General features: G+C 33.6%; 4 protein-coding genes across 5 annotated transcripts; 3 read left to right on the top strand and 1 right to left on the bottom strand.

The window, feature by feature from the left end:
• The first annotated feature begins 1,556 nt into the window (after positions 1 to 1,556).
• LOC123718144 lies at positions 1,557 to 11,884 on the top strand. Of its 2 annotated transcripts, none has more exons than XM_045674559.1 (5): positions 1,557 to 1,831; positions 8,148 to 8,234; positions 9,852 to 9,931; positions 10,579 to 10,709; positions 11,575 to 11,884. In XM_045674559.1, the coding sequence occupies exons 1-5, from the start codon at positions 1,733 to 1,735 to the stop codon at positions 11,712 to 11,714; spliced, it is 537 nt and encodes a 178-aa protein (XP_045530515.1). In that variant the 5' UTR covers positions 1,557 to 1,732; the 3' UTR covers positions 11,715 to 11,884. The 2 variants fall into 2 exon arrangements, with proteins under 2 accessions (XP_045530515.1, XP_045530513.1); XM_045674557.1 differs by having other exon boundaries at positions 9,837 to 9,931.
• A 1,615-nt stretch (positions 11,885 to 13,499) lies between these two features.
• Positions 13,500 to 14,773, top strand: LOC123718143 (3-oxoacyl-[acyl-carrier-protein] reductase FabG-like). Its single transcript, XM_045674556.1, has one exon. The coding sequence runs from the start codon at positions 13,501 to 13,503 to the stop codon at positions 14,251 to 14,253; it is 753 nt and encodes a 250-aa protein (XP_045530512.1). The 5' UTR covers position 13,500; the 3' UTR covers positions 14,254 to 14,773.
• Positions 14,774 to 18,284: 3,511 nt separating this feature from the next.
• On the top strand, positions 18,285 to 23,155 carry LOC123717945 (WD repeat-containing protein 74). Its single transcript, XM_045674214.1, has 8 exons — positions 18,285 to 18,444; positions 18,913 to 19,067; positions 19,684 to 19,918; positions 20,568 to 20,739; positions 20,897 to 20,989; positions 21,139 to 21,337; positions 21,726 to 21,889; positions 22,939 to 23,155. The coding sequence occupies exons 1-8, from the start codon at positions 18,381 to 18,383 to the stop codon at positions 23,132 to 23,134; spliced, it is 1,278 nt and encodes a 425-aa protein (XP_045530170.1). The 5' UTR covers positions 18,285 to 18,380; the 3' UTR covers positions 23,135 to 23,155.
• Positions 23,156 to 24,019: 864 nt separating this feature from the next.
• LOC123717946 lies at positions 24,020 to 25,838 on the bottom strand. Its single transcript, XM_045674215.1, has 5 exons — positions 25,618 to 25,838; positions 25,372 to 25,460; positions 24,894 to 25,018; positions 24,491 to 24,576; positions 24,020 to 24,160 (listed from the first exon to the last, which is right to left on the bottom strand). The coding sequence occupies exons 1-5, from the start codon at positions 25,685 to 25,687 to the stop codon at positions 24,033 to 24,035; spliced, it is 498 nt and encodes a 165-aa protein (XP_045530171.1). The 5' UTR covers positions 25,688 to 25,838; the 3' UTR covers positions 24,020 to 24,032.
• Positions 25,839 to 26,076: the final 238 nt, after the last annotated feature.

Genomic DNA, 26,076 nt, shown 5'->3' with positions numbered 1-26,076 from the left:
ATACCTTTTGCTGATAGTGATTACACGGGATTCAATGTTTTTCATATTAATAATTACCTCATGATATCGTGAGAATCGTTAGACGAAAAACTTAGCAATTAAACATAGTGATAGACTGTTTATTGCCAGCTCTTCTAGTTCATTCTACGTCCTTTATATAAAATTATTTGTATTGACGTTTGTGAGTGTGCACTCTTCTAAAATTATATTATGTATATAAAAAAATCTGTTTATATGACTGGTAGTTCTGTAGTAGTACCAGTTTTAATGAGCGTCAACCCTTTATTGGTATTGGAGCATAAATACAAAGCGAGAAAACCCATGTGTTAAAGTTCAAAGCGTTGAGTAAATATCGCACGTAAAATCATACTTTATTTGCGAGAGAAATAGAATTTGGACTAAAATGTTTACGGAAAGGGGAATTGTAAAAAAATAAAAGATATTTTACGGTTTTTATTCTCATCAGTAATATTTAATCCGTAAAAGTAAACAGTATGTTAAACTATTAAAATTTTGTCGTGTCATAGATAAGTAATATTGACAAAGACAACACATAATATGCAGAAATATACAGATTTTTTATAGCAATAAGAAAACAAATTTACAAATTTAATTCTGAGATTGTGAGGTAATTTTGAAGAAATCCACAAAGGCCGGTAATGGGTGTCCATTGGTTTTGGGCGTCTCGTAGTCTCGTTTGCCCCCCAGTAAAATTTTGGTAACTACAAAAAATTGATTTGTGAGTATCATTTATTATTGGTGCGTTTAAAGAACAAAATCGTGAAGAAGGAGACAGTGCTGCTTCATCAAGACAATGCACCATGTCACAAATAAATTTCCAAACAATGGTCTTCGTATTTCTTCCGCATCCAGATTTGGTCTTCGGTTACATTTTCCTCTTCTCAAATCTCAAGAGCATAATGTTTTCAATGCAAATAAAATTTATCAATAAATAGTTGTTTCTAGAAAAAAACTCAAATAAAGAGGCAATGACCGAAACTGAAGCCTATTTTGAGGCTAAATACAAATCGTACTATAAAATAGTATCGAAAATATTTATGACCGCTATGGTATCGCTCCAAATCTTGTTGTTTCTATGTTCCTACGAACTATTCAGTCCAGTTAATAGCCATATACTCCAGTATGTCAAAAAAGTATTGGATTTTGACTTACGTGGGTTTCGAAGTTGAATCTCACCCATACACACAGTCGCTTATTAAAGATTAATATTATCGCCTAGTTACTGAACAGTAGACAGTACTGGACCTTAGGAGCTGGAGCATGCTTCAAAGCATCGAAAAATAGCGCGCAAAATTCTGCCAGCTGCTAGAGGTCCGACCAAATGTAGTATATTTTAATTTTATAGGATTATCTTGGTTTTATAACTCTTAAAAATAACGCTTTTGATATTATATAATATTCCAGCGCATTGTTTGTAATAATTTACGGCGACATTGTTAATTCGTTTAATACTAAACATACGAATGACGTGCAAATATTATTTTGTATTCGAAATGAGTAAGCGATCGTGAACTGTTAATAATTGCGCTTTCAATAAAATCTAAAAATAAACGCGTCTTGCTGTCTATGCCTCCAGTTGCCTGGAGGCGGCCATCACGAATTTGACGTCTCGTTTACGTTTTCCCGCCTTTTTGACATAGATAAAAAATAATTTTATATTCTGTATTGGACGATAAGCGCGGTTTTATTTAATAGTTTTAGTGTATTAAAAATGAATTTAAAATTGCAAGTATTATTTTTGATCGTTTTGTGCTTGGGAATACAGGGAAAGAGTTCTGAAGAGCGACTGGATATTCGCGGCCACGTTAAGGTATGTTATTAATAATATTGTATGTATATTAATATTATCTATGCTATTCTGTACATAAACAATGTTTTTGTTTTTACCAAAAGTGTTTATTAAAATGAAATATCATCAATTAAAGAGACCATAAAAATGCATTATAACATTAACTTTTGTTGTAGGAACGTTTACATTTTAAAATTACTAATTGTAGTATCAAATAAATTAGTGTTGCTCTAGTGGCTTCAGCCTGCGACTACTATCCCTGAGCTTCGATCCCCGGCCGTGCTAATGGACTTTCTATCTATATGTGCATTAACAATGGCTCGAACGGCGGAGGAAACATCGTGAGGAAAAATACATGTCTCAAACCCAAAAATCGGTGACATCCAGAAGGCTGACCGCTTCGTTCATGAAATAAAAATTATCAAAGAATCGGAATCAAGACCCATTTACGGTGGTAGTACCAATGGATTATAATAAACAGTGGAGCCTCAACACACACAACACACATGTTTTGGCCACATATTTTAGAATTTTTTTTTCATAATAGGTGATTAGACTTACGTGCCTAACGCTTCGCCTTAGGCCCAAAGGTTCCTTCCGTGCAAGCGAATGTTAAATGCGCACACTAAGTCCAATTGTGATCTAAATGTAACATTATCTTTCCTACACTTGTATAAAAACACATCTAAATTGTCAGTTTTGGTAGTAATAAATTTGGTATTTAGTTCATACATTCAACATATTCAATATCTTATTCAATAGGTTGATGTTCTAGTCTAAAGCTTTCCTCGGCAAAAATAATATTTTGTTGGACTTTTTAGTATACCTTGATGTCTTCTATAAAACTGGAGTACATCACTTTGCTCTATTATCAATAGTTTCTGTAGCGTACGTGATTTAGTAATATTGATTACACTATCGTAATTTCATACAAAACTCTTGAGAATATTCTACAGTCTATAGTCATCAGGTTCAACCAGATACGTAAGTTCTATATAATCTAACGATGACATATCTTTAAAAAAGTTCATCAGGAATAACGTAGGGTTCTAATGGTGATAGAATTCGCAAGCAATCAAATCTTTTCTCTTTATAAAGTTTTCTCAAAGTTTATGATATGATATGATACCCCTCTTACGAATTTTGAGCAGTTGAAGACTAAAACACGTCTGTGTCTGCAAAGTCGCAAGTGCGCTTTAAAGAGTATTCACCGTGATGGAAGACATCTCAACGGTGTAATATTTCGTACATAAAATCCTCAATTAACATTATAATTTACTACAATAATATTACAAATACAATTTATTTAAATAAATATTTAAAGTTTAAAGTCGGCGCTGAGACATCACTTGTTTGATCAGCGCCGCAACCCCGTAAGCCCTAAATTAGATTATTGTTTAGATTGTTAGTTAGAAGCTCTTGTTTTAAACGACAAATCAAAATTACATTAAGGTAGGTCCCTTCAACAGGGAAAGCGAGCCTCTTACTACGTATTTCGCTCCTCCAGTGTGTTTCCTGCCCTGCCGGTGTTTGACCACGGGTCAAGGCAAGCTCCGAGTCTCGCAGGAGCTCGACCTTGCTCTTGTCACAGGAAAATTCGTGGTCGTTCTACGCTCGTTAAAGCAGCCCGAGCTGCTAAGGTGCTGCTAAAGAGATTCCATTAGAAGAAAAAAATATATTTGAATATCCGTCCAACAATCGCAACGGAACTAAACTCTGATTACCATGAATAACGTATGAATATTATAATAAAACACGTCCGTAACTGTTATTTTTCTGTATGTATATTACGACATTTTATTTCCAACACACAGAAAATTAAATGAAAAAAAAACAATGGCGCTGCAACCTTTTTAGGTGGTCTCAGTTTGATGATGTATCTATTTGATGATCATTTGTTAATCTAAAAGGCAAGTGATGAGCCTCCCGTGCCTGACACGGTCGAGGTCGTTTTTGGCTCTAAGGCAAGCCGGTTTCCCTACACCGTTCGAGCGAATGTTAATGCGCACATATAAACAAATTCCATTGGTGCATAGCCGGGGATCGAACCTACGACCTCACGGATGAAAGTCTACACAAATATAGAGTAGTATTATATTAAAAATTGATAAAGACAAATTAAAACGAGAAAAATTAATTTAATTATTGAGAGTGTCCATGGGCGGCGGTATCACTTAACATCAGGTGAGCCTCCTGCCCGTTTGCCCCCTATTTTATTTAAAAAAAAAACAAATATAATCAGACCTTTACCGTCAGTAATTCCTTCCTATATTGCGATACTTCATGAGCACCAGCTCTGGGGTAGCCTGTGTACATGAGTTGAACTTGACAACCAAAATTCAAAGTCCGGTTTGTAATACTTATAGTTAAGAAAGCTTTAGTGCAAAAGCTATATAAAATGGAAGCTATTTTTGTTAATTTATCAAAGAATTGGGCGTACTTTTATATTCACTCGTAAATTAACGCACTTCTGTGTGACAAAAAAATCTACGAATCACATAAATTTGTACCGACTGCAAAGAAGTTTTGATAATATTTTTTTATTCGAGATTTCTATGGAACGGGACAAACGGACAAGAGGCTCAGCAAGAAAATAAACTAAGAGTATGTCAGAATAGTGTCGAAAGTTCTAGGGATGAAATTTAGTGATAGAGTAAAACTAGAAGAAATAAAGGACATGACTGAATTTAGAAATGCCGATACTTCTAGTAAAAGATTGAAATGGAATTGGACAGGACACATTATGAGAGAAGATAAAGATCGACGAAGAAAGTGACGGAATGGCTCACTCGCTATGACAAAAGAAAACGAGGAAGACAAATAAAAGGATGGGAAGATGATCTGCGAGAAGCTGGCCCTATGTGGAAGTGGAAGCCCTTAGAGGAGGCCTATGTCCAAGGACAAGCTGTATAACAGAAATCAACCGGCTTGCCGATTAATTATTAGTATTTATTTTTATTGTTATTTTTTTAGTAATTCAAATTTTTATGTATATTTAGTAATTACAGCATTAGGTTTTTATTATTATTATTAAGTTTATACATTCAGGCAGAAAAATATTTTGAAGTTCCGAGGAGTTGTTCGGATTAATACATGCAGCTGGGATTCATCTTCGGACGTCAAGGCAGGCCTTCGTCTCATAAGTTAGGCATTGAGACCTATCTTGCCTATTAGAAAAAAACAAAAGATCAGGAAACATATATTTTAAATGCCTTTATTAAGGATTTAATATTAACTATCTTTATACATAAATTCCGAAAAAGGATTTATTTAACAACGTAATTTTTTAAACTACAAGTTTTTTGCTGCCACTACCGTATCAAAGCGTGCCAAACGACAATCGCTTATGATTTTGTTGAGAAATATTATAAATCACAATAATATCGTTCTAGTCGTGCCAAGTGACGCAGATTGCTTATTTTTGATATTTTCATGGACATTGCATTTTACGAAATGTAGGACACTATTAAATGCTCTAGATGATGAAAAACACTGCTCTAGACACTAACACACGTAAGAAGTCACTCACCACCCTTCTACAAATACAGGAACACACTAACCATAAAGCGCTTTTAGTAAAAAAAAAAGAATAATTTGCCATTTCTTCAATTTATATCAATTTATTTTTAATGGCATCTGTGTAAATTCCGCCCATGTCGCGTTCTAAGTCTAACACGGTCAGGATAGTTTTAATAAATTGAATTTAATCTAAGCAGAGTTATCTAAAACAAAGACGACACACACAGACATATAATACTATATACAAGAGGTTAACATATATACTATAAGGTATAGAGGTATCTTATTTATAATTTTAACTTATTAAAAGAAATAAATTTCCCAAAAATTTTGACGACAAAGCTCAAAGTTAAGGTTACATGGACGAGGGAAATTTGGAGGAAGATGGTCAAATAACGAGTCATTAATTAAAGAACAGTTAAAAAATATGTGGTCTGGCGAGCCTTCGACCATACCACACTCACAGTCTTTAATTTCAATTTTGGGGAGTACAAGCGTGTCCTATACGAAGACCACAGATTAAAGACGTGACCTTTTTGCTTAAAAAACCAGTTCTAAATGACCACACGGACCGATCAAGTGAAATTTCTTTTTCCGGTTTCTGCCCGCGGGCACGCGTCCACTCTAGATGTTTCCTTGCTAACCACCATGATCAGACAGGAGCTACAGACTAAGAGAGAGAAAAATCTAAAATTAGATCATTATTTTTTTAATCACGTTCATAGGAGTTCATAGTACAGAGCAGTGTTGACCTAGCGGCTTCAGCATGCGACTCTCATCACTGAGGTCGTAGATTCGATTCGCCGCTGGGCACGAATGGACTTTCTTTCTATGTGCGTCTTTAACATTCGCTCGAACGGTGAAAGAAACCGGCTTTTAGACACAAAAAGTCGACGGCGTGCGTCAGGCACAGAAGGCTGATCACCTACTCGCCTATTAGATTAACAAATGATAATGAAACAGATACAGAAATCTGAGGCCCAGACCTAAAAAGGTTGTAGTGCTATTGATGTTATATATATATTTTTACATATTTGTACATTGTTACTAAGGGATTAATAAATTTTGATTTAAGATGACGATCAACTGGCAGTATGCCGTTTAAGTAAACATAAATTATGTTTAACATTTTCATTAAAATAAAATTTTATTCAACCGAGGTCGACCTAATTTAGTCCCCAAAATTCCATCCTCTCCATCTCGTTGCCTGGCGTTCCACAACACAGCACTTTTTATGGCACTTTCTGCCGCGCACCACCTCTTCGTGAAACCAGATATTAGAGGTATTTTCAAACCGATACGACTTAGGGGCTTCTAGAAAAAAGAGAACCATTCCCTTTTTTCCTGAAAGGTCCGAAGCACACCCTCTAACCCCCGGCGTTGCAAGTCCTGCAAACTGATAACGAAGTAGGGTCAGCGATGTTCAAATGCCTCTGATAAACACGCCAATCACCTGTGCCGGATCGCGATGTGGTAGCTTGACTTATGGAAAGCTCATTTGTGTCTGCGCATACACTCTTTCCCTTTTTTTATAGAATGCCCAAAAAGGGCAGTCATCACAGCCCATGGACACCCATTTTAAGCTGATGCGTTGCCAGCTATTGGAAGACTCTTACTTTGAATAAGAGGTCGTATCTCTCAGGGAAGTACTTCACCGGGAGTCGATTCCACAGTTCGCTAGATCGCAAAAGAAAGGGTCTTGTAAAGCGGACTGTTGAAGACATTCAACCATCAAGGTGCTGCTGATGATACGGCTGTTGAATCGAGGCAGAAGGGAACCCAAAAACCTCTTCAGAACACACTTCATAGGATATCTTACTAAATTTACTCGGGGTGCGTAGTGCGTATGTGTTTTATGTTATGGCGCCTAAACATAAACTTTATGGCGTTACATTGAAACTGCATTAAGTGCATTGCTCGCACTCAATATTATACATTTGGCGTAAGGCCAAAAAACTTAACATTGAGATTATAATGCCACATAATTTATATGTATTTCATTTATGTACAAGATGAGCTGGTGTTTGTATCACCTATATATATCTTATTAGTAATCTAACTAACATAAATATATTGATAAAAGGAGTTCCTTTAAGCAAGGTTTTGAAGATACTGACAGAACCCTTTGAATAGCTAGACTTATTCTTAATGCTAGAAGAAGAAGGAATGCTTAATGTAAGACAGACCAAAAATATCGGAGCTCACTACAGCTTTGACAAATTACTGAACGCTTATAAACATGTGTTTGACAATCGAGTGACGATTCTTATTTTTTATTTATTGGAAAGTTCAATTGTCCTTTTTAATATTTTTCTACCCTTATTATGTAACCTTTCCTGAAATTCCACAGATATTTCAAGATCATAATTAGACAAATCCGTCCAGCCATTTTTATACACATAATAATAACACTTTACTAACAATATCCTATCAATAACAAAGAAATGCTGAGATTTCACTGCTAGAAGTTCCTTCCAGACTTAAAATAAAATATAAATGAAGGTTGTAGCTTTTTAGGTCTGGGCCTCAGATTTCTGTATCTGTTTCATGATCATTTGTTAATCTAATAGGCCGTCGACTTTTTGGGTCTAAGGCAATTCGGTTCCCTCGCGATGTTTTCCTTCACCGTTCGAGCTAATGTTAAATGCGCACATAGAAAGTCCATTGGTGTCGAATCAAACCTACGACCTCAGGGATGAGAGTCTGCTACGGCTTTATCCAAAAAGGCATACATATTGATTTCTAGTTCTAATATCAATCAGCAATCCCTGCCTTCTAATGACTGAATGGCCAAAGTTTAATATTATTAAATTTACAGAGCGATGCAACAGCGCTGATATTTGCTGACGAATTCAAGCAGACAATAGAGAAATATCTCTTCGGAATATGCCCGCAGCCATACAAGGTAATTATCACATTTATTACAAATGATAAGAAATATAACAGACACAGCGACACATTGAAACATTTCTTAAGTTAAAGCAAAGTATTATTGATCAAAATGTATATAATATTTAACTCAAAATCAAAATTCATTTATTTGTCAACTCTACTGCCTGTTCGGAATTGCGACCAGCACACAAGGAGAAAGGCAAAAACCTCGGTTTAGTTTTTTCTTTTTTGATCGTCTTAAGTTATTTACAATGCTTGTATTAGTTACGGTTAAATTAAGTTAAATAGTTGGAGAAAATTATTTTTAATCCCAAGCATATCTTTTAGGTAATGCGATATTTTATAATAAGCTTTCCCAGAGAGCGATTTTATAATTTTCCTAAATTTATTATTTGACAAGTTTACCACATCACTTGGTAGTTTATTATAGAAGCGTACAGTGTGACCTATGAATGATTTATTAACTTTATGGAGCCTAGTTTGTTCAGCGAGTTTGTTCTTAATTCTAGTGTTATAAATATGATTGTCACAATTTTTTCCAATGTTTTTATGTGCATATATAACAAGGCAATGCAACAGTCAAATATTTGTATCCTTAGACATATTTTTTGTGACTCTGGAGGCCTATTTGTAGACTGCGCGAATAGCCCTCTTTTGCAATACGAATATGGTGTTAATATTTGCAGCACCCCCCCACAATATTATGCCATATGACAATACTGTGAAAGTAACTGAAATAAACCAGACGAGCTGTATCAACGTCCGTGAGAAGACGTATCGTTTTGACTGATTATGCTGCAGAACTCAGCCTCTTCGCTACTCCATCAATTTATTACTCAGTACCCCTCTGCAAAATTTTCCTTTCTTTGCAATCCTAGAGTTATTGAAACTAAAAGTCTTCTTAGTAAAATTGTTTTTATTTTGTTTTTGATATGTAGGTTAGGGGCCGTTCAAGTATAACGCGATCACTATAGGGGGGGGGTGGGGGTGTCTATGATTTTCTTAATTGGTGATTGCGTCAACAGTAATTATTTACTTTTTTACATATTTTACCCACACATTTTCTATGTTTGAACACGAAATGCATTTTCATATTCATATTCATATATTTATTTGCATTCCATAATGTTACAATAGATGTTTAAGAGGCTTAAAGCTAGGTACAATATTATGGACCCAGTTAGGGCACAGCATAAGAAGGCATTACAAAATTTATATTACATAATTAATAGTAACAAAATAGTACATACAATTTTACATTTCAGGTTAGTATTAATTATATAGAATAACATTTTTTTATAAAATAATAAAATCTTTGAAGGCGGTTTCGACTGCCATCACAGTTAATTTTTTTACCTTGCAGAAGTTATCCATATTTCGAAAAAAATGCTAATCTGTTGGAGCACGATCCGGGGAGTACGGTGGATGTCCTACGCCCAAAATTAATATGCAATCTCAATCGTATTTTACCAATCTTAGATCTACAATTCCTAAAGAAAAGCTTGCCAACATTCAATCCATGGATTGAGTAACCGATCTAATGATTCAGCCAATACTTTAGACATTCCAATCAAAGCTCCTCAATTTTGGTAAAACTAGAATAATTTCGAAATAGGCACGTTGGTTGCAGATGCCGCTGGGGAGTAAAACGAAGAATGGAACTACCTTCTCCTGCGACCTCGATACGGATCACCAGGATTTAGCAGCAAGGTAATATTTTATTAGTAATAGGCATATTTGATCAACTGAGGCAAGTTGATTTCGAAGTATTGAATAATACAAACACGAGAATATTTTTTATAACACTAGGTAGGTATTTTAATGGAATCCGCCATATCTATATTCATCCTTTTCTCGAAGTAGTTCTGCAACTAGAACTACTTTAACTCCTGGGTTGTAATGCTCCTCTAAACAGATCTCTACCTGCATGAACGACGCTCTGAGTACATGCGATGCAGATCCATTTAATGACAGTCTCCATGTCTTCAGACGTAAGATGATGCAGCGCCTTATGATCCGTGACCAATAGTGACCATTGCATAGTAGAAATATATCAGAATGTTAAATTGTACAATTGTATTTTTTGGTCTGGTTTGCCCATTACTTTTAATGTTTAAGTTATTTTCTCTTTGTCATCATAATGTTTCCCCTTAAATGTGCACACGCACATGTATCGTGTTGTTATATGTCGTGTGTTTTCTGTAAGTGTTTGTATGTGTTACGTTAGTGTGCCTTTTAAAATAAAATAACTTCATTGTGGATAAAATTAGAATGATTTTTTATTTATTATACGATTATCAAAATTGTTTGTTTTATAATATTTTAAGTTGAAATTTGGTAATAAATAAATATTTCAGGCTAGCAACACTTGCGTTACGCGCTCATTCGGCATCGCGTTCAGACTGTCTAAGACTAGGAGCAGCGCTGGCGAATACGCTCGGAGATTTGGCGCGAACAGCTGCGAACCAACAAAATATGTTTCCCCCTAGTAAGTTCAAAAGAGACATCTAAAATCTTCATCTACCACTGCGATGACGACATAATATATAACTTATCAGCCTTAGGGCCAGTCAGGGTCCTTTACTTTGCACTTTCCAGTGAGCTTCCGTGCGATTTGTTTAATTATCATCTTGAAATGTTTGTGGACACTTGTGTAAATAGACAAACAAGAGACAAATCTTTAAACGCTGCAATCAAACTGATTTATTCTTTACAAGATGACATGGTTAACTCCGTTCCACCATTATTAATGTGTCAAAGCGTTCAAGAATTACGTAACGATTTTTGGGAGGGGTGGGGGGTTCGTTACGATGCGGGGCGGGGATTGAATAACGCGTTATTGTTAAAGTGGAAAATATATTTACAAATCATAATGGTAAGTTTTAGGTTTAAAGAGTCACAGGAGTTGGTCACGAAACCTTACTACTACTAACGTTGGTTACTATTGGAAACATAAACGTAACGGCGCGTTTAAAGGGGGGGGGGGGGTTAAGAATCTCCAAAAATTGCGTGACGTATTACTTGAACGATCCCTTATACTTTGACACGTTAATATAATGGTGACACGAAGTTTACAAACAAGTTATTCTCAAAAATAAACACGAGCCTGGCATTGAGAGCGGCCATGGCGGTATCACCAAACATCTGGTTCGTCCTTCAGCCTCCTCTCCTATTACCCCCGTTTGCGGAAAAAATATCTGGAACCAGTTGCCCACTCAATGTTTCCGAACCAACTTCAAAGGCCGGCACACTCTTGGCATTGTATGTATCTATGGGTAGCGGTAACACATAACTTCAGATCAGCCTCATTTTTCGCTAGCACTCGACTCTGAATAAGGTTATATATGTTCTAGCATCAGCGGCTGAGACGAAGAAGAGAAAGTTATCAAAGAGTCAGAAAATGCAGATAAAAGCTAAACAACGTACAGCACTCGCCGTGAAGAAGAAGGCCGCTGCTAACGCCGCCGCCGCCGCCGCTAAGATGACTTCATAAATGTGATGTCATCAACTAGTGTAGTGTAAAATTCGACATGTTTTTTTTTTCAAGATATTATATAGATTTAACAATAATTAAGACTGAGATAACATGGAATTCGGGCCCTACGACTCGAAGAAGTCTATTTAATTATATTTTAATATACTAGTCATATGCTAGATTTTATAATAAAATATCGAATCGTACAAATGTTGTTTCATTATTCTAAATAGTCTTAGTCTGGCCATAAATTCTGTTACATAAAAACTTTTTTTTCAACTTTTTAATTATTTTGAATTTGGAACACGTATATTATTTTAAATATTTTTTTCAATTTTGCGCCATTTCACATATTTTTTCGTGTTCATTGTCAAATTACAATATGGATATGGGGTGTTAAAAAAAATAGGATTGCAGTGATCGCCTTGCACAAGGTGGGTGTGGAGCCAACGGTCATATTCCAGACACTTTAAAAGCTTGGTATTTATCAGCTGATGTTCGTATATCGTACTATCAAAAGATACAACAACACTTCTTCCGTCGAAGACCAGGAAAAATCGGGGCGGCCACGTGCTGTTAGAAACACAACTACAAAGGCTTGTCTTTTGTTAACATAGCTTTTACACATTAAGAAAACACTAACACACACACGTGGTCACCGTGACCACGCACGCTGTAAAGCACGTATTATAAGTATTATAATCATAAGTTTATAATTATAATAATACATAGCATCAATCCGTTTAAAAAGTGTTTTCTTAACTACAAAGGCTGTTAATGTTGCTAAAGCCAGAATTCATCGAAACCCCATTAGGAAGCAAAACATCTTATTGAAATTCCCGCTAGGACTCCATCGGGAATTACAGAATAAGGCCTGAAGCTCGGCGCTTATCATCTATATACAGCAATGCCCTAAATCAATCTTTACAATTAAAGAAACTGGATCGATCAGATCAGAAACGCAGGTGGAAAAGCAATATTAAGAGTACATTAAATCATTTTTGCTTATTGTAGTGTAGTTTTCAGCTGTAAAGAAGATATTTCCTTGGAACACAAGGTACCTGATCATCTTTTTAAAAAGCTTTGGAGCAAGCAGAGGCAAAATTTCCCTTGGAAGCGGTGCGTAAATCCATCTAGGCTAAACAGATTAAATGCCTAAAAATTCCTAAGACTTTAATATATTTATATAGGTATAAATTTAATAATATTACAGTTCTTCATTAAAAAAATGCTTTTTCATTTGTAACAGAACTTACGGCTGGACTAGGTATACACCACTTGAGTACAATGGCCGCCATTCCTACTCCTGCCAAAGCCCCAAGGGTTCCGCGCAAATACCCATTTAGGTATGCATATGTCATATTAATTATCATAATGTATTAATAATTGTTGACTAAACTTAATGGTCTAAATACTCTTCCTTGCCTTTAAAACTTGAATCAACTTCCCCTTGAAAGCAACATACGATAGTGTTCTATAACTTCTAGTAAGGTGATTAAAAAGTTTGATAACCATGGGATATTTTTTTTTTAAAACATCATGCTCCAACATGCACCCGCTTATGGGGAATTAATCATATAATAATATAATAAATATAATCTTTCTACCTGGTAAAAACTAATTTCAAATCACGGCTAACAACTATTGTACAAATATTATATATAACAACTCTTGTTAAAGATCATATAGCACTTATAAACATGACTTGCGGAAGTTTACAAGTGCTACATATCTCAACAACTTATAATAATAGATTGTCGTCTATATAAATGCATAATGCACACCTACAAGTACAATGTAAACCATGAGTTTCCAAGGCAAAGTTGTGCTCATAACCGGTGCCAGCTCCGGTATTGGAGCCTCGACAGCGTTTGAATTCGCTAAAAACGGAGCCAGCGTAGCTATCGTTGGCAGAAACGTGGAGAAACTGAACAAAGCCGCCGAAAACTGTTCCAAATATTCGAAACCGTTGGTAATCCAGGCCGACATAGGCGAAGACGATGAGTGCAAAAAAATTGTTGCATCTGTCGTAAAAACATTTGGAAAACTCGATGTGTTGGTCAACAATGCTGGGATAATGCGACATGGAACCATTTTGGAAGGTAACCTCTTGGAAATTTATGATGAGATCATGAAAGTTAACATGCGTGGGCATCTTAACGTGACATCACTGGCTGTGCCATATCTGGTCAAAACTAAAGGTAATATCATCAATATATCAAGTGTCGCCGCCTCTTTGACCCCTAAAATTGAAGGTGTAACTCCATACTGTGTGTCAAAGGCGGCGTTAAACCATTTTACACGCTGTGCGGCTGTGGAATTGGCGGGTGAAGGCGTACGAGTCAACACAGTGAGCCCTGGTCCAGTTATAACCGATATTTTGGATAACGCTGGTATGACAAATGTTAAAATAGAAAATTTTGCAGACACTATGCCATTGAAAAGAGTATCGCAGTCTGTGGAAATCGCGGATATGATATTATTTTTGGCAAGTGACAAGGCTGTTGGCGTGACGGGATCGGAATTTATTGTTGACAACGGCTGCATGTTTCAATAGCAAGTTAATATGTAAATTTGATTTGCTATTTGCATAATTGTATAAAACATGGATTAAAAATAAGTGAAATTATGTGTAAGTCATTAAAAATATTGAATTTTACATGTCAATCACTTGACACAAACTGATCAAAGATAAGTCGAATCCATTATGACGTCATATTCTAATAAGCTTGAAGTACAAATTATTTTCGAATATAAGAACGATTATTATATTAAGCATAAAACATATTATTATCTTGTCTAGACTTTTGCTAGAATTTTTTATTAACGTTCGTAAGTGTACGTTGTGTTACCTATACGAAGAAATTATTTTTGACTTTGACTTTGAAGACGCGTTTTGGCGGGTTCTTGAACGTATCATTATTTAATTTGATTTTTAAACGTTAAAAATAACAATACGAAGGATTTATAGTGGCTAATAAATAATCTGAAAGATTTAAATTATCAAATAACCTATTGTTGAAAACATCAGTCTCACCTAAATTGAAAATGTATTTTATTATTTTATATGTGTTGGATTACTTGTTTTATTTATGACCGACCGACCGTTAACTTAATTTTTTAATATAACAATACCAAAAATGATCAACATAAAATTAAAAATAAAAACTGTTAATAACACCCTCCTTCTCAGTCGGCAGCGGATATCCTGATTCCACCAGTTTATGTCCAGTACCTCACTTATGACTGTGTATAGTTTTGGAGACGATGAGTCTTTCACTAGATGGGTGCATCTGGTTGGTGAACGGCCACGTGATCTTTTGCCTTCTGTATTACCAACCACGATCAGTTCCTCCAAGTTCTCATAATCTCTGCGCATTGTATAGTCGAAGTAAGGTACAATTTGCTGTCGCCATATGGTAGACAAAACAGAGCTATAAAAACGCAACAATAACTAAAGTTTATCAGTCAAAACTTCAGTCTAGCCGTTAATTTGTAAAAAAATGTATAACGGAACGCAACTGACAGCGAAACGTATCTATGGTTAGGTATGATTCAACATTTCTATTAGCTTATTGTGCCGATGCCTGATACTATCATTATCAATGCTACGACCAAGGCGATCGTATCTTTCCCGATAAAGCCGTAATATACATATAACATACAACAAATGCTTGGACCGATTTTTATGAGCGTTTAAGTGGATTAGAGAATAGTCCAGATTATTTACAATTGGATATTGTTATTTAGTTTTTTACACATATTACCCACACATTGTCTATGCTTGAAATCGAAGACATTTTCGAGGATTCCTACAAAATTTAATACATTTATGTGCTATTATTTTTGAGAGTTTTGCTTACCTTTACTGACAAGAGGAATGGTGAGATCGTCGCAGAATTAGCTGATTATGTAATACTTGAACGGCCCCCAAGTACATAAATCTTAATAAAAAATAACTCCAATACCGGTTATGTATATTTGTAATTAAATACCGATTTTTTCACCATTAAAATACTATAATATCCCTGAATGTTACATTTCTAAAAATTTTGTAAATAAAAATGAATCGTAAAATGTGTTGCTATGCGCAAACCTCTAAGTCGGTTGGACACATTCGAGTAATTTTCTGTATACCTTGAACACTGAGGAAGGTTTTCAAGGTGAGAATAATTGGAAAATTTTGTTTTATTTTGTACTTAGGTTTTCGTTCCGGAAAAGCGAACAGTCTCTGTCATAGCAAAGTGTTCCATATGTTGGTAAAGGGCCCATTTTCGCTTCGAGTATGCGATGATTGCAAAAGGTTAAGTGAAAATCATATGAAGATGAAACGAAGAGTTTCTTGCCTATTCTTGCTTATAATATATTGAGTTCTATTTGCCCGCTCTACGCCGTTAACTCAAATGTACGCTTCTATCAGCTATATTTTTAGACAAAACAAATTACCAATTACGTATTTATATATTTTATGTGTCTTTAATATGTCATCATGGAAAATTATAACCTAGCCTAACTTAAGACTAATAAGTCACTTAAGTCTAACCTAATTTACTAATAAGGATTTTTAACACAAGAAAGTGTCCAATTATTATTATTATTGCGTTTGATCCGTAAAAAAATTACCCTCAAAGAAGTTTCACTTCAAAAATACTATTAAAGTTAAATATTAAAAATCCTATGTTTATCTACATAGAAATATATATATACGGTAAGTACATAAACAATCTTGTAATTACAACACCGGTTAGGTATTGTAATATATATAATTGCCGCCCTGCGAACTTTGTTTCGCCTTGATATGATTTTCCTTAACCTACCTCGTTAGGTACATACCAACATATGGAACATTTTGCTATTCCAGAATAAAAACCTAAGTACCTATTAAATAAAATTTTCAATTTTTCTCTCCATAAAAACAGAGTTCAAGGAAATGAATTACACATACTTATATTGATCCAGCCGTCTAACAAAACCTTTTTTGAGTAGCTTTAACTAATTTTAGGAAGTTGAGATATTTTTTTTATTTGAATAACATTAAAGACAATCATTTCACAGAAAAAAACTGCAAAATACCTACAACAAAAAAGATATGAATTTTTGAAAGCTCGCTTGGAGAAAACATTATAAAAACACAAAATTATAACTCGAAAACTACAACGAATCGCGGAACATAAGTGGGGTATTTTTGTACAGGTGTGAGTAACCTTTAAAAAAATTGAGGTCACTAGTTGGACCATCCTGTATATACCAATGGTAGAAGGATGTACTTTTAGGCTGGGCCTTAGATTTCGTAGCAGTACGAGTGTTAAATGTGCACAGATAGGCAGATAGTCCTTTGGAGCACAGTCAAGGAGTGCACCTTGGGGATGAGAGTCAATCGCTGAAGCCACTAGGCCAACACTGTGCTAAAGTATTTGCTTGTTTATTTTAACAAAATAAGTTACAATTACGGGTCACCCCGATTCAGCAACTATTTATATTATTATAAAGAAATACATACTAAAGTAACCTATAAATAAAAAAAACAACACGACATTTAACAGTAATAGATTAAAATATTTACAAAATGCCTTCACTCAAGGGACAATTAAAGACGTTTGTTAATCTATGCAGTTAGTTATTTCCATACTTTGTGTCATGTGTGCCCTTTTCGAGAGGTTAGACTAAATGTACGTACGTAAACATCAGGCACCCTGAGGCCTAGTTACTGGAGAACTGCCTTGCTTTCTGTCCAAGAATCCATTTTATAAGATACATGGTAAGCGCAAGATTATCTATTGGTTAGAAAGTAATAATTTAAGTGTAAATATATAATAAAAACTAACTATATACAATTTCGGAACTATATTAATAGCAGACCCAATAAGCTCAAAATTATTTATAGAAACGAGTCAATTGTAGAAGTCGTATCAACCAAATTTCTAAGCATAACACTAGACCGAAATCTCATCTCGAATCTCTAATTATTATTAATTGAGTTGATGACATTATTTTAATGTTCTTAATTGAAATTATTTTAGATTTGTAATTTTTCAAACGTATGTGAATTTAAAATGTTATTATGCTCTCTTTAATAATTTCCGGAACAATCGTAGCTAAATAATTTCCTGCAACTTGCCGCGATCAGTGATGTCGATCCCAAAAAAAGAGTTTTTCTTTTACGTCTACGAGATTTATGTCGAACTTGCATGAAAAACCCATGGGATCAGAATCGCTGTCCAAATTGAAGTACCAACTATGGATGGTAATGTTACACACTATTTACAATGGTTAAGTTAACATTGTACAAAACGAGACAATTTCTTTTTAAATAAAACAATTTTTTTAATTTAAATTTATCAGTCAATTATATTTATATATATATATATATATATATATATATATATATATATGCTGAGTAATATACATATATATATATATATATTATTAAAGTATATTACTCAGCTTTACTATGTATTATCAGAAATGTCGTAACGTTTAAAATTACAAAGAACCTTAAGTTGGATTATGGATATGTTATCTGTGTTTTGAACTGTCAATTGTTAATAATAAATAGACAGCTGTCTAGTAGTAAGTAGAAATAACTTGAAACTTCATTTTCACGTGGTATCTTGGATATGTGGTTATTGTACTCCATAAACATAATTTTAATACTAATTTATTAAGGCTAATGGTGTATTAACAATGTTATTACTTGAGGATAAAGAAATTGATCTATTCGTCGCTAGCCGCATCGGTTCATTTAAACGTATGTATTAAACAATATATTAAGCAATATGCGGCTGATATCAGACAATTGTTTATTTTTAAATGTTTTTGTATAATACTTAGTACCTGAATGTGTTACAAATTTTCCTATTTCATTATTATTATAAGTGATATTAACCCTGAAAAGGTTGTTACAATAATATCTCACCTTTGCTAATCTAGTTACCATATTATGTTATGATATACTCTACTACTACTTTATATATATGAGACTTGCTGGATTAAATAAAAATAAAATAACTTATTCTTCAACTCTGCCCTGCATGTCTTATACAAGTTTAACTCAGTGACTTATAGACCTCCTTGGAACATCTTTAGAATATCTAATAGCAACTTCACACCTTCTTGAGATAGTTTTTGAGCTATGAGTGTTAGGTAAAAGATATTTCTGAATTTGTCAATTGTTATATACTGTTATAACTGTACAAACAATATATTTTTCTTGTAGATATCAAATACCATACAGATGTAGGAAAAAATAAAAAAAAATGCATTGAAAATTTGGTAGATATAAAATCATTACAAAAAGATGATTCAATATTGTGTATGGAATGGGGGAACAAGGAACAAACTGAGATATTATTAGCAAGAAAAAATAGAAAGGTATGTTCAAATTTAGTTTTTAGTAAAATCATCAAAGTTGAATGAATAATACTATTAGTTTCTTTATATACAGTGACTGCCTTGAGTAATAAAGTATGTACTTTTTAAGTTGCTGAAATTAGTAAAAACTGTGCAGCTCTGAACATTCTTTTGACACTGTATTATCCGAGCCCACAATAAACTTGTGTGTCTGTTTCTTTTCTTGGGATCGCTTGCATGTGTAGACTGTGGTTGACCATTACCTATAAGTAGGATTTGTTGATTATGTATAAGTTATCATATTTTAAGTTGCTCATGAACATTCAAATTGTAAACATCCATTTAACAACTCTCTATAATGCGATAAAATACACAGTCCCTTCAGTGTTGTTATATTGAGTTTACATTGTATGTATATGCTTTCATTCACATATTAGGTTTAAAATAACATCTATGATGTTACATGAGACATCAGGCGAGATGCCTGATGTCTGAGTTCACACTATAGAATTTTTTTATATGAGAAAACAAAACTTAGGTGAAGACCTGAAGTTCAATTGTAGTCTCAGGGTTATTAATTGCACTGTTCACTTAATTTCACATTCAAAATGAAATGCATGATGTTTTTACCTTTCAGATAGAAATCTATGACACAGAAATAGGCTTCAGAAAATCATATTCAGTTAACTTTGGAGAGGGTAACATTATTGGTGTTGCCAGATGTAGTAAAGGAATATTAGCTGGTGTTGCCAGTGGAGTGATTCAGATTTGGGATGATAAAGATTTTGATATTGAAAATCCAATTGTTATTCAAACTGGAGGAAAATTAGATAGGGTTAAAGTGTGGAAACACGGTGATATGTTCGCAACTGGTAAGCTTGTAATAAATTTAATTTTTCGCAGCATTTTACATATTATCATTATGTAGTATTTGAATCGGGCATAGTTCAATATAAGTACTCTATCATATCATAGAGTATATAAGTACTCTATGATAGGTCTGGAGTTAACCAATCACAACTCAAACAACACCACAACACAATATTATATAATACTTGGTGACCCGGAAAACATTGTTTTGCCATGTATATTTTTTCCAAGAAACATTTTTTTAGTTTAATAAAAAATAACCTATCATAGAGAGGTTACAATTAAGGGTTGTATGTATTTCTATATGATGTATCATTAATAAAAATAAAAAAAAGTTTGTCTAAAATATAAAAAATAATTTTTTGTGGTAAACCTGGGGTACCCCTTAACACTTATGGGTTTGAAAGATAGATAGTAGCCAATTCTCAGACTTACTGAATATGCATAAACTTCATAAGCATTGGTCGAGCCGTTTCGGAGGAGTATGGGAACGAACATTGTGACACGAGAATTTTATATATCGCATAAAATTCTGATGATTCTACATTCACCCTGTTCCATCGATTTTTCTAATTGAAAAAGTCACATATGTTATGTTAAAAAATATTTATGAATTAGAAGATTTCAAATTAACGAATATATTTATTACAGGAGGGGAGGAAAATGACCTAAAAGTATGGAAAATAGATGAGAAAAAGCCTATCTTTATAGCTAAAAACCTACCTCACGATTGGTTGCAATTAAGGAGACCAATATGGGTCACAGATCTTACATTTCTTGAAGAGAATTTATTGGCTGTTTGCTCAAGACATGGATATGTAAGGTAAAAAGCAATTTTTGTATTGGATAGTACTTTAGGTACCTGTCATTGATGCCCATACCTAGTGTTAATATCTGTTGTTTGATGTGTCGAGTAGTTTTCTAGATCTAGTTATAATTATAGCGCCCCAATGAGTAATTAGCAAAATTTTATATTTAAGATTATATGACACACGTATTCAACGGAGACCAATCACTCACATTGAGACCCCGGGAATGGCTGCCACCTGTATTGCTAATGGATTTGATGAACGGTCAGTGATACTTTTAAGAAATACTTAGCCGTGCAACTTGATAACTTATATGTACAATATTAGTTGGTTAAATGCAATATATGGAAGTAAAATATTTTTTACTTAGGAAAAATGTTTTAAGTTTTATATTATAAAAATATATTTTCCAGACAAGTCTTCGTCGGATTCGGTAGAGGGCACCTTCATCAAGTGGATTTCACCAAATCACGACTGGACAAAGGGTACAAAGGTGCAGCTGGGGCTATAACTAGTATTGCACTATGCGAGCAGGAGAGACTGATTGTCAGTTCCAGTTTGGATAGGCATTTGCGTGTGCACGAAAGAGACAGCAAGAATTGTGTGTATAAGGTACGAACCTCATAGCTTAGGGCGCGTTCAATTATTACGTTACGCAGTTTTTGTAGATTCTTGACCCCCCCCCCCCTCCTACATGAAACGCGCCGTAACGTTTCTATATCCAATAGAAAACGTTTCGTGACCACCTCCAGTGACTCTTTATACCTAAAACTTACCATTACGTGGTGTAAAGTACTGGAAAGTGGAAAATAATATCAATAACGCGTAATTCAATCCCCGTCCCGTATCGTAACGTTTTACAAGAGCCCCCCCCCCCCCCAATTCGTTACGTAGTACTTGAACACTCCCTTATCCGTCAGATGCAACTACTAAACTTCAATGTAGATATGTAATAACAATTTCTATTATTGTTTGATGACATTAAAAGTTTTTTTTGCAGCAATACCTAACATCGAAGCTAGCACAAGTTCTGGTACAGTCGCAAAGAAACACAGCCCTCAAAGTTGTTATTAAAGATGAATCTGACGTGGAACCATTGGAGACCGTAAAATTGGACCAAACGGACGAGTTAGATGACATCTTCGAAACTATGGAGACTATAAGGTGAGGCGCCAAATTCTCGTTATTCGATCTATATGTATGTCAGATTGTTTTTTTTTTAAATAATATGGATTGCCATATCTATCGCAAAACTATTGAGTTTTAATTTTTTTTTAATAATATGGCAATAGTTTTGTTTTATTTTTAAATATTATGGTAACAGTTTTGTTTTTTTTTTAAATATTATGTCAATAGTTTTGATTTTTTTTAATATTATGGCAATAGTTTTGATTTTTTTAAATATTATGGCAATAGTTTTGATTTTTTTTTTAATATTATGTCAATAGTTTTGATTTTTTTTAATATTATGGCAATAGTTTTGATTTTTTTTAATATTATGGCAATAGTTTTGATTTTTTTAAATATTATGGCAATAGTTTTGATTTTTTTTTTAATATTATGTCAATAGTTTTGATTTTTTTTAATATTATGGCAATAGTTTTGATTTTTTTTAATATTATGGCAGTTTCAAGTAAAAATGACAGATTTTTGTATAAAAACTATCCAGTTCGCGTGATGTAAATAGATGGCGCTATGTCTAAAAATCCGTTTAATAGAAAAATGTATACTATGTAGTTTATGTAAATTGAAACTGATGGCGTTGAAAAATGGATTTTATTTTTAATTTGGGGTGTCTCAGGGCCGGTTTTAGACTTAAAATTTTTGAAATATAACGAAATTGCAGAGACAGACCGCAGTATATCTGTCGCAGTAAAGTAGTTAAATCAGAGAGTTAATTGAATCTCTAGACAGTTAATTAAAGATTGATATTCAATCAAGTCGCTAGCATTCTGATTTAAATAAAGCGTCGAAAACGTTTAACTATCTGATTTAACTACTTTACTGCGACATATCAACTGATATGGCTCTCACTTCTGTCGTTGTCGTTATCGTGTTTAAAGTTTTAAAACCGGCGCTGAGACTTTTTATAAGCTTTTTTTATTCCATTATATAATATGTGATGCGCCCCAAATTCCATGAATCAAATTTATATATATATATATATATGTACTGTATAGCTTTTAAGAACTATGTATGACTTTAATTTACAGTGAAACAAGAAAGAAGCCCAGTTCAGAACCACATGAAACAGAAGCGAAGAAACTGCGGCCGTCGCTAGAGGGCAGCACGGTGGAAACAAGCGAAGACGCAATTCTTAAATTACTTAAAAGTACCGAAAAGACCAGGAAAAAACGGGAGAAGATCAAGCGAGAGAAGAAGCAAAAGAGTCTCTTCTATAATGCTTAAAATAAAATTTTCTATAGACGACTGTTTGATTTCATATACTTACACTGAAAAATATACATAAGGGGGCGTTCAAGTATTACGTAACGCATTTTTTTCCTCTTGTAAAACGTTACGATGCGGATCGGGGATTGAATTACGCGTTATTGTTAATATTATTTTCCACTTTCCAGTACTTTACACCACATAATGGTAAGTTTTAGGTGTAAAGAGTCACTAGGGGTGGTCACGAAACGTTTTACTATTGGATACAGAAAACGTTACGGTGCGTTTCATGGGGCCCAGAATCTTCAAAATTTGAGTGACGTAACACTTGAACGCTCCCTAAAGTCGATATCAGGTATAACGACGTTGAAGGGAAAACTCTTGTTTTGTCGTTAAAGAAAAATCTAAACGAGATTCAATAATATACCTATTCAGTGTAGAAACACAATTGCTTTTCAGAATATCACTTTTACTAACTACTTAGATATTTGCGAGTTTATAGGGATTTGTTACAAATGCAGCATATGAAATACTATAGTATGGTTTAAATTCTATGGAGTTAAATTTATCCTCGCTAGCTAAATGGTTGCTACCATGCTGCCGCTATCTATAAATGATATACACAAATCTCCAAAACTACTGATTAGGTTTTAATGAAAGTTGAAATACATACAAAACAGAAATTTACCACACTTCCTATATCTACTAAAGAAATCTTTTCGTTTTATTGATATGAAAAGAAATATAATATTGATAATTAATAAATAAATGAAAAAATAGGCAATGGCAACTATTTTTCTCCAAGGGAAGAAAACTAACAACACAGTCAATATAACTAGAGGTAATGATTACATGACCTGGTTCAGCGAAACTGACCTAGGGTACATAAATAAAACTCACAGGTATATTTAGCATTCTATTTATTATTTGGAGGCCAGTTCTCGTCACCAGTGACAAATATATTAGTCACGAGGTCCCAAAGGGCATCGCTGTTGATATCCATATCAAATGATTCTAGCAAGTGCTTGTGTTGATTCTTTATATCTGATTTTATATTAAGGAAATATCTAAAGATCTTATTGAATGCCAGAAGAAATTATCTCCCTTGTCATTGAATGCAAGGAATGAGCCAGGAAACCTGTGATTGTGCTTTGTCTAAAATCTAAAACTTTTTATACAATAAAAGCAAATATATATAATAAAACAGAAACAAATATTGTTCTTCCAATGAAATTCACACCAGGATATTACCAACTCCTTATGCCATTGCCACTAGTGGCCCAAAACTCACCCCTGCATATACTTTATTGTTCTACTTTAGCACACACATTATTCAACCCTTTCTTACATGAAAAGTTGTAATAAAAAGGATACAGCCTTTTGCCTTATTAGGATGTTTTGCACAGTATTCAAAGTCTAATCTTATACCAGTCAATTCCTTTGCTAGAAGAAACTGTTCCCTGTAACAAGTTAAGAAAACTAGCTATAATTAAAAGAAAAGGTAAATCTATCAAAGTTTTGTATATTATGTTATTCGTTTGTTATAAATATAAAACAAGCAATAATAAGTATGAAAATATTTAAACAAATATACAACTAACTATAATAATCAAGAAATATAGAACATCATCAGGCTTGACCAGGTTACATGTCTATGATGATATAGTTTCTAATAACTATTTGTATGAGCACTGACCTACCTGAGACAAATGGCAAGGACATGTTTACTTATTTAAACTTCTAGCCTATATATAAAAAATAAATTAAAAAAGATTACCTTGCAGATTCCAGTTTGTTTTTGTCACTGTCTGCAATGTTAAGACGGGTTTTTAACAAATTGCACACTTTATCCACATCATCAGAGCGCCGAGTCAAATCTGCTAATTGGTTCTTTAGGTCTTCCTAAAAAAATTCTAGCATATATCTAGTCTTCTATGCCCTAGAATTTTGGTTGGACTAAAGTACACTAAGATATAATTATTTTACAGAAATGAACAAATCTATAATCACTCAATGAAGCAGACATGCATCATTTTCATGTGTAAGGTATTTTAAAACCTAACTTATGTACCAAAAACAATTAGGTTTTCTCCATATAAGGGAGCTTTTTTCTCATTAATGAGAAATGAATCAAGTACTGTATTTTAACATATGGAAATTTGGATATAGCTTGCACATTTGTGTTGTTGATTGGCTAAGCAAAAGTAGTAAATTAATTATTGTGTGGCATTTTTCTATAATAGGACCATACATACATTTAATTTGCTCTCCTGCACTATTTGAGATTCCAATGCAGTTTGTTTTTTAGATAATTCCCTCTTTAATTTATCACGATCAATAGCCTCTGTAATATAAATGACTGTTATTTCAAATATTAACAGAGATTATAAAAACTGTAATGGAGAAACTAACAATAAATGTTACATAGTCTATAAAAATGGAGGAGTAATGCAGAATTAATTGTTTGTATTATAATCCTCTTGAAAGGTAACAAAACTTACCATCTAATTCTTGGCTTACTGCCTCAAATTCCATTTTAATATTATCGAGCCACTTTAAATTCTGAGACATTGTTTAGGTTTTATTTTGAGCAATTAAATAATATGTTTTATCTCCTTGTATTTCAAATAAAAGTTCAGTTTATATTAATGATACCCAACAAAGCTTTTCAAACTATTCTAAATAGTAAACAATCTTCATAACGTTTTTGGGAATTCAAATAAGTTTTATACTTCCTTCCATGTCAATCGTAATCTAAGCCAACTGTCAAGTGCCAACGTGCCTTGAAAAAATAATAACCGGTATCCTGTACCGGTTTTTTGCTTAGTTTCTAAAAGTCTTCAAGTTTTACATTTTATTTAATTTTTTAAATTAAATTATGTAAAAATAATAAATAATTACATATTAAATTATTTAACCTTTTTTTTAGTTTTAATACTAGCGCCACGAAAGGATAAGGA

The sequence above is a fragment of the Pieris brassicae genome, chromosome 14, assembly GCF_905147105.1.
Source record: "Pieris brassicae chromosome 14, ilPieBrab1.1, whole genome shotgun sequence".
In the NCBI taxonomy this organism is placed as follows: domain Eukaryota; kingdom Metazoa; phylum Arthropoda; class Insecta; order Lepidoptera; family Pieridae; genus Pieris; species Pieris brassicae.
Note: the sequence above shows the minus strand (reverse complement) of the source record. Positions and strands in the feature narration are given on the sequence as shown.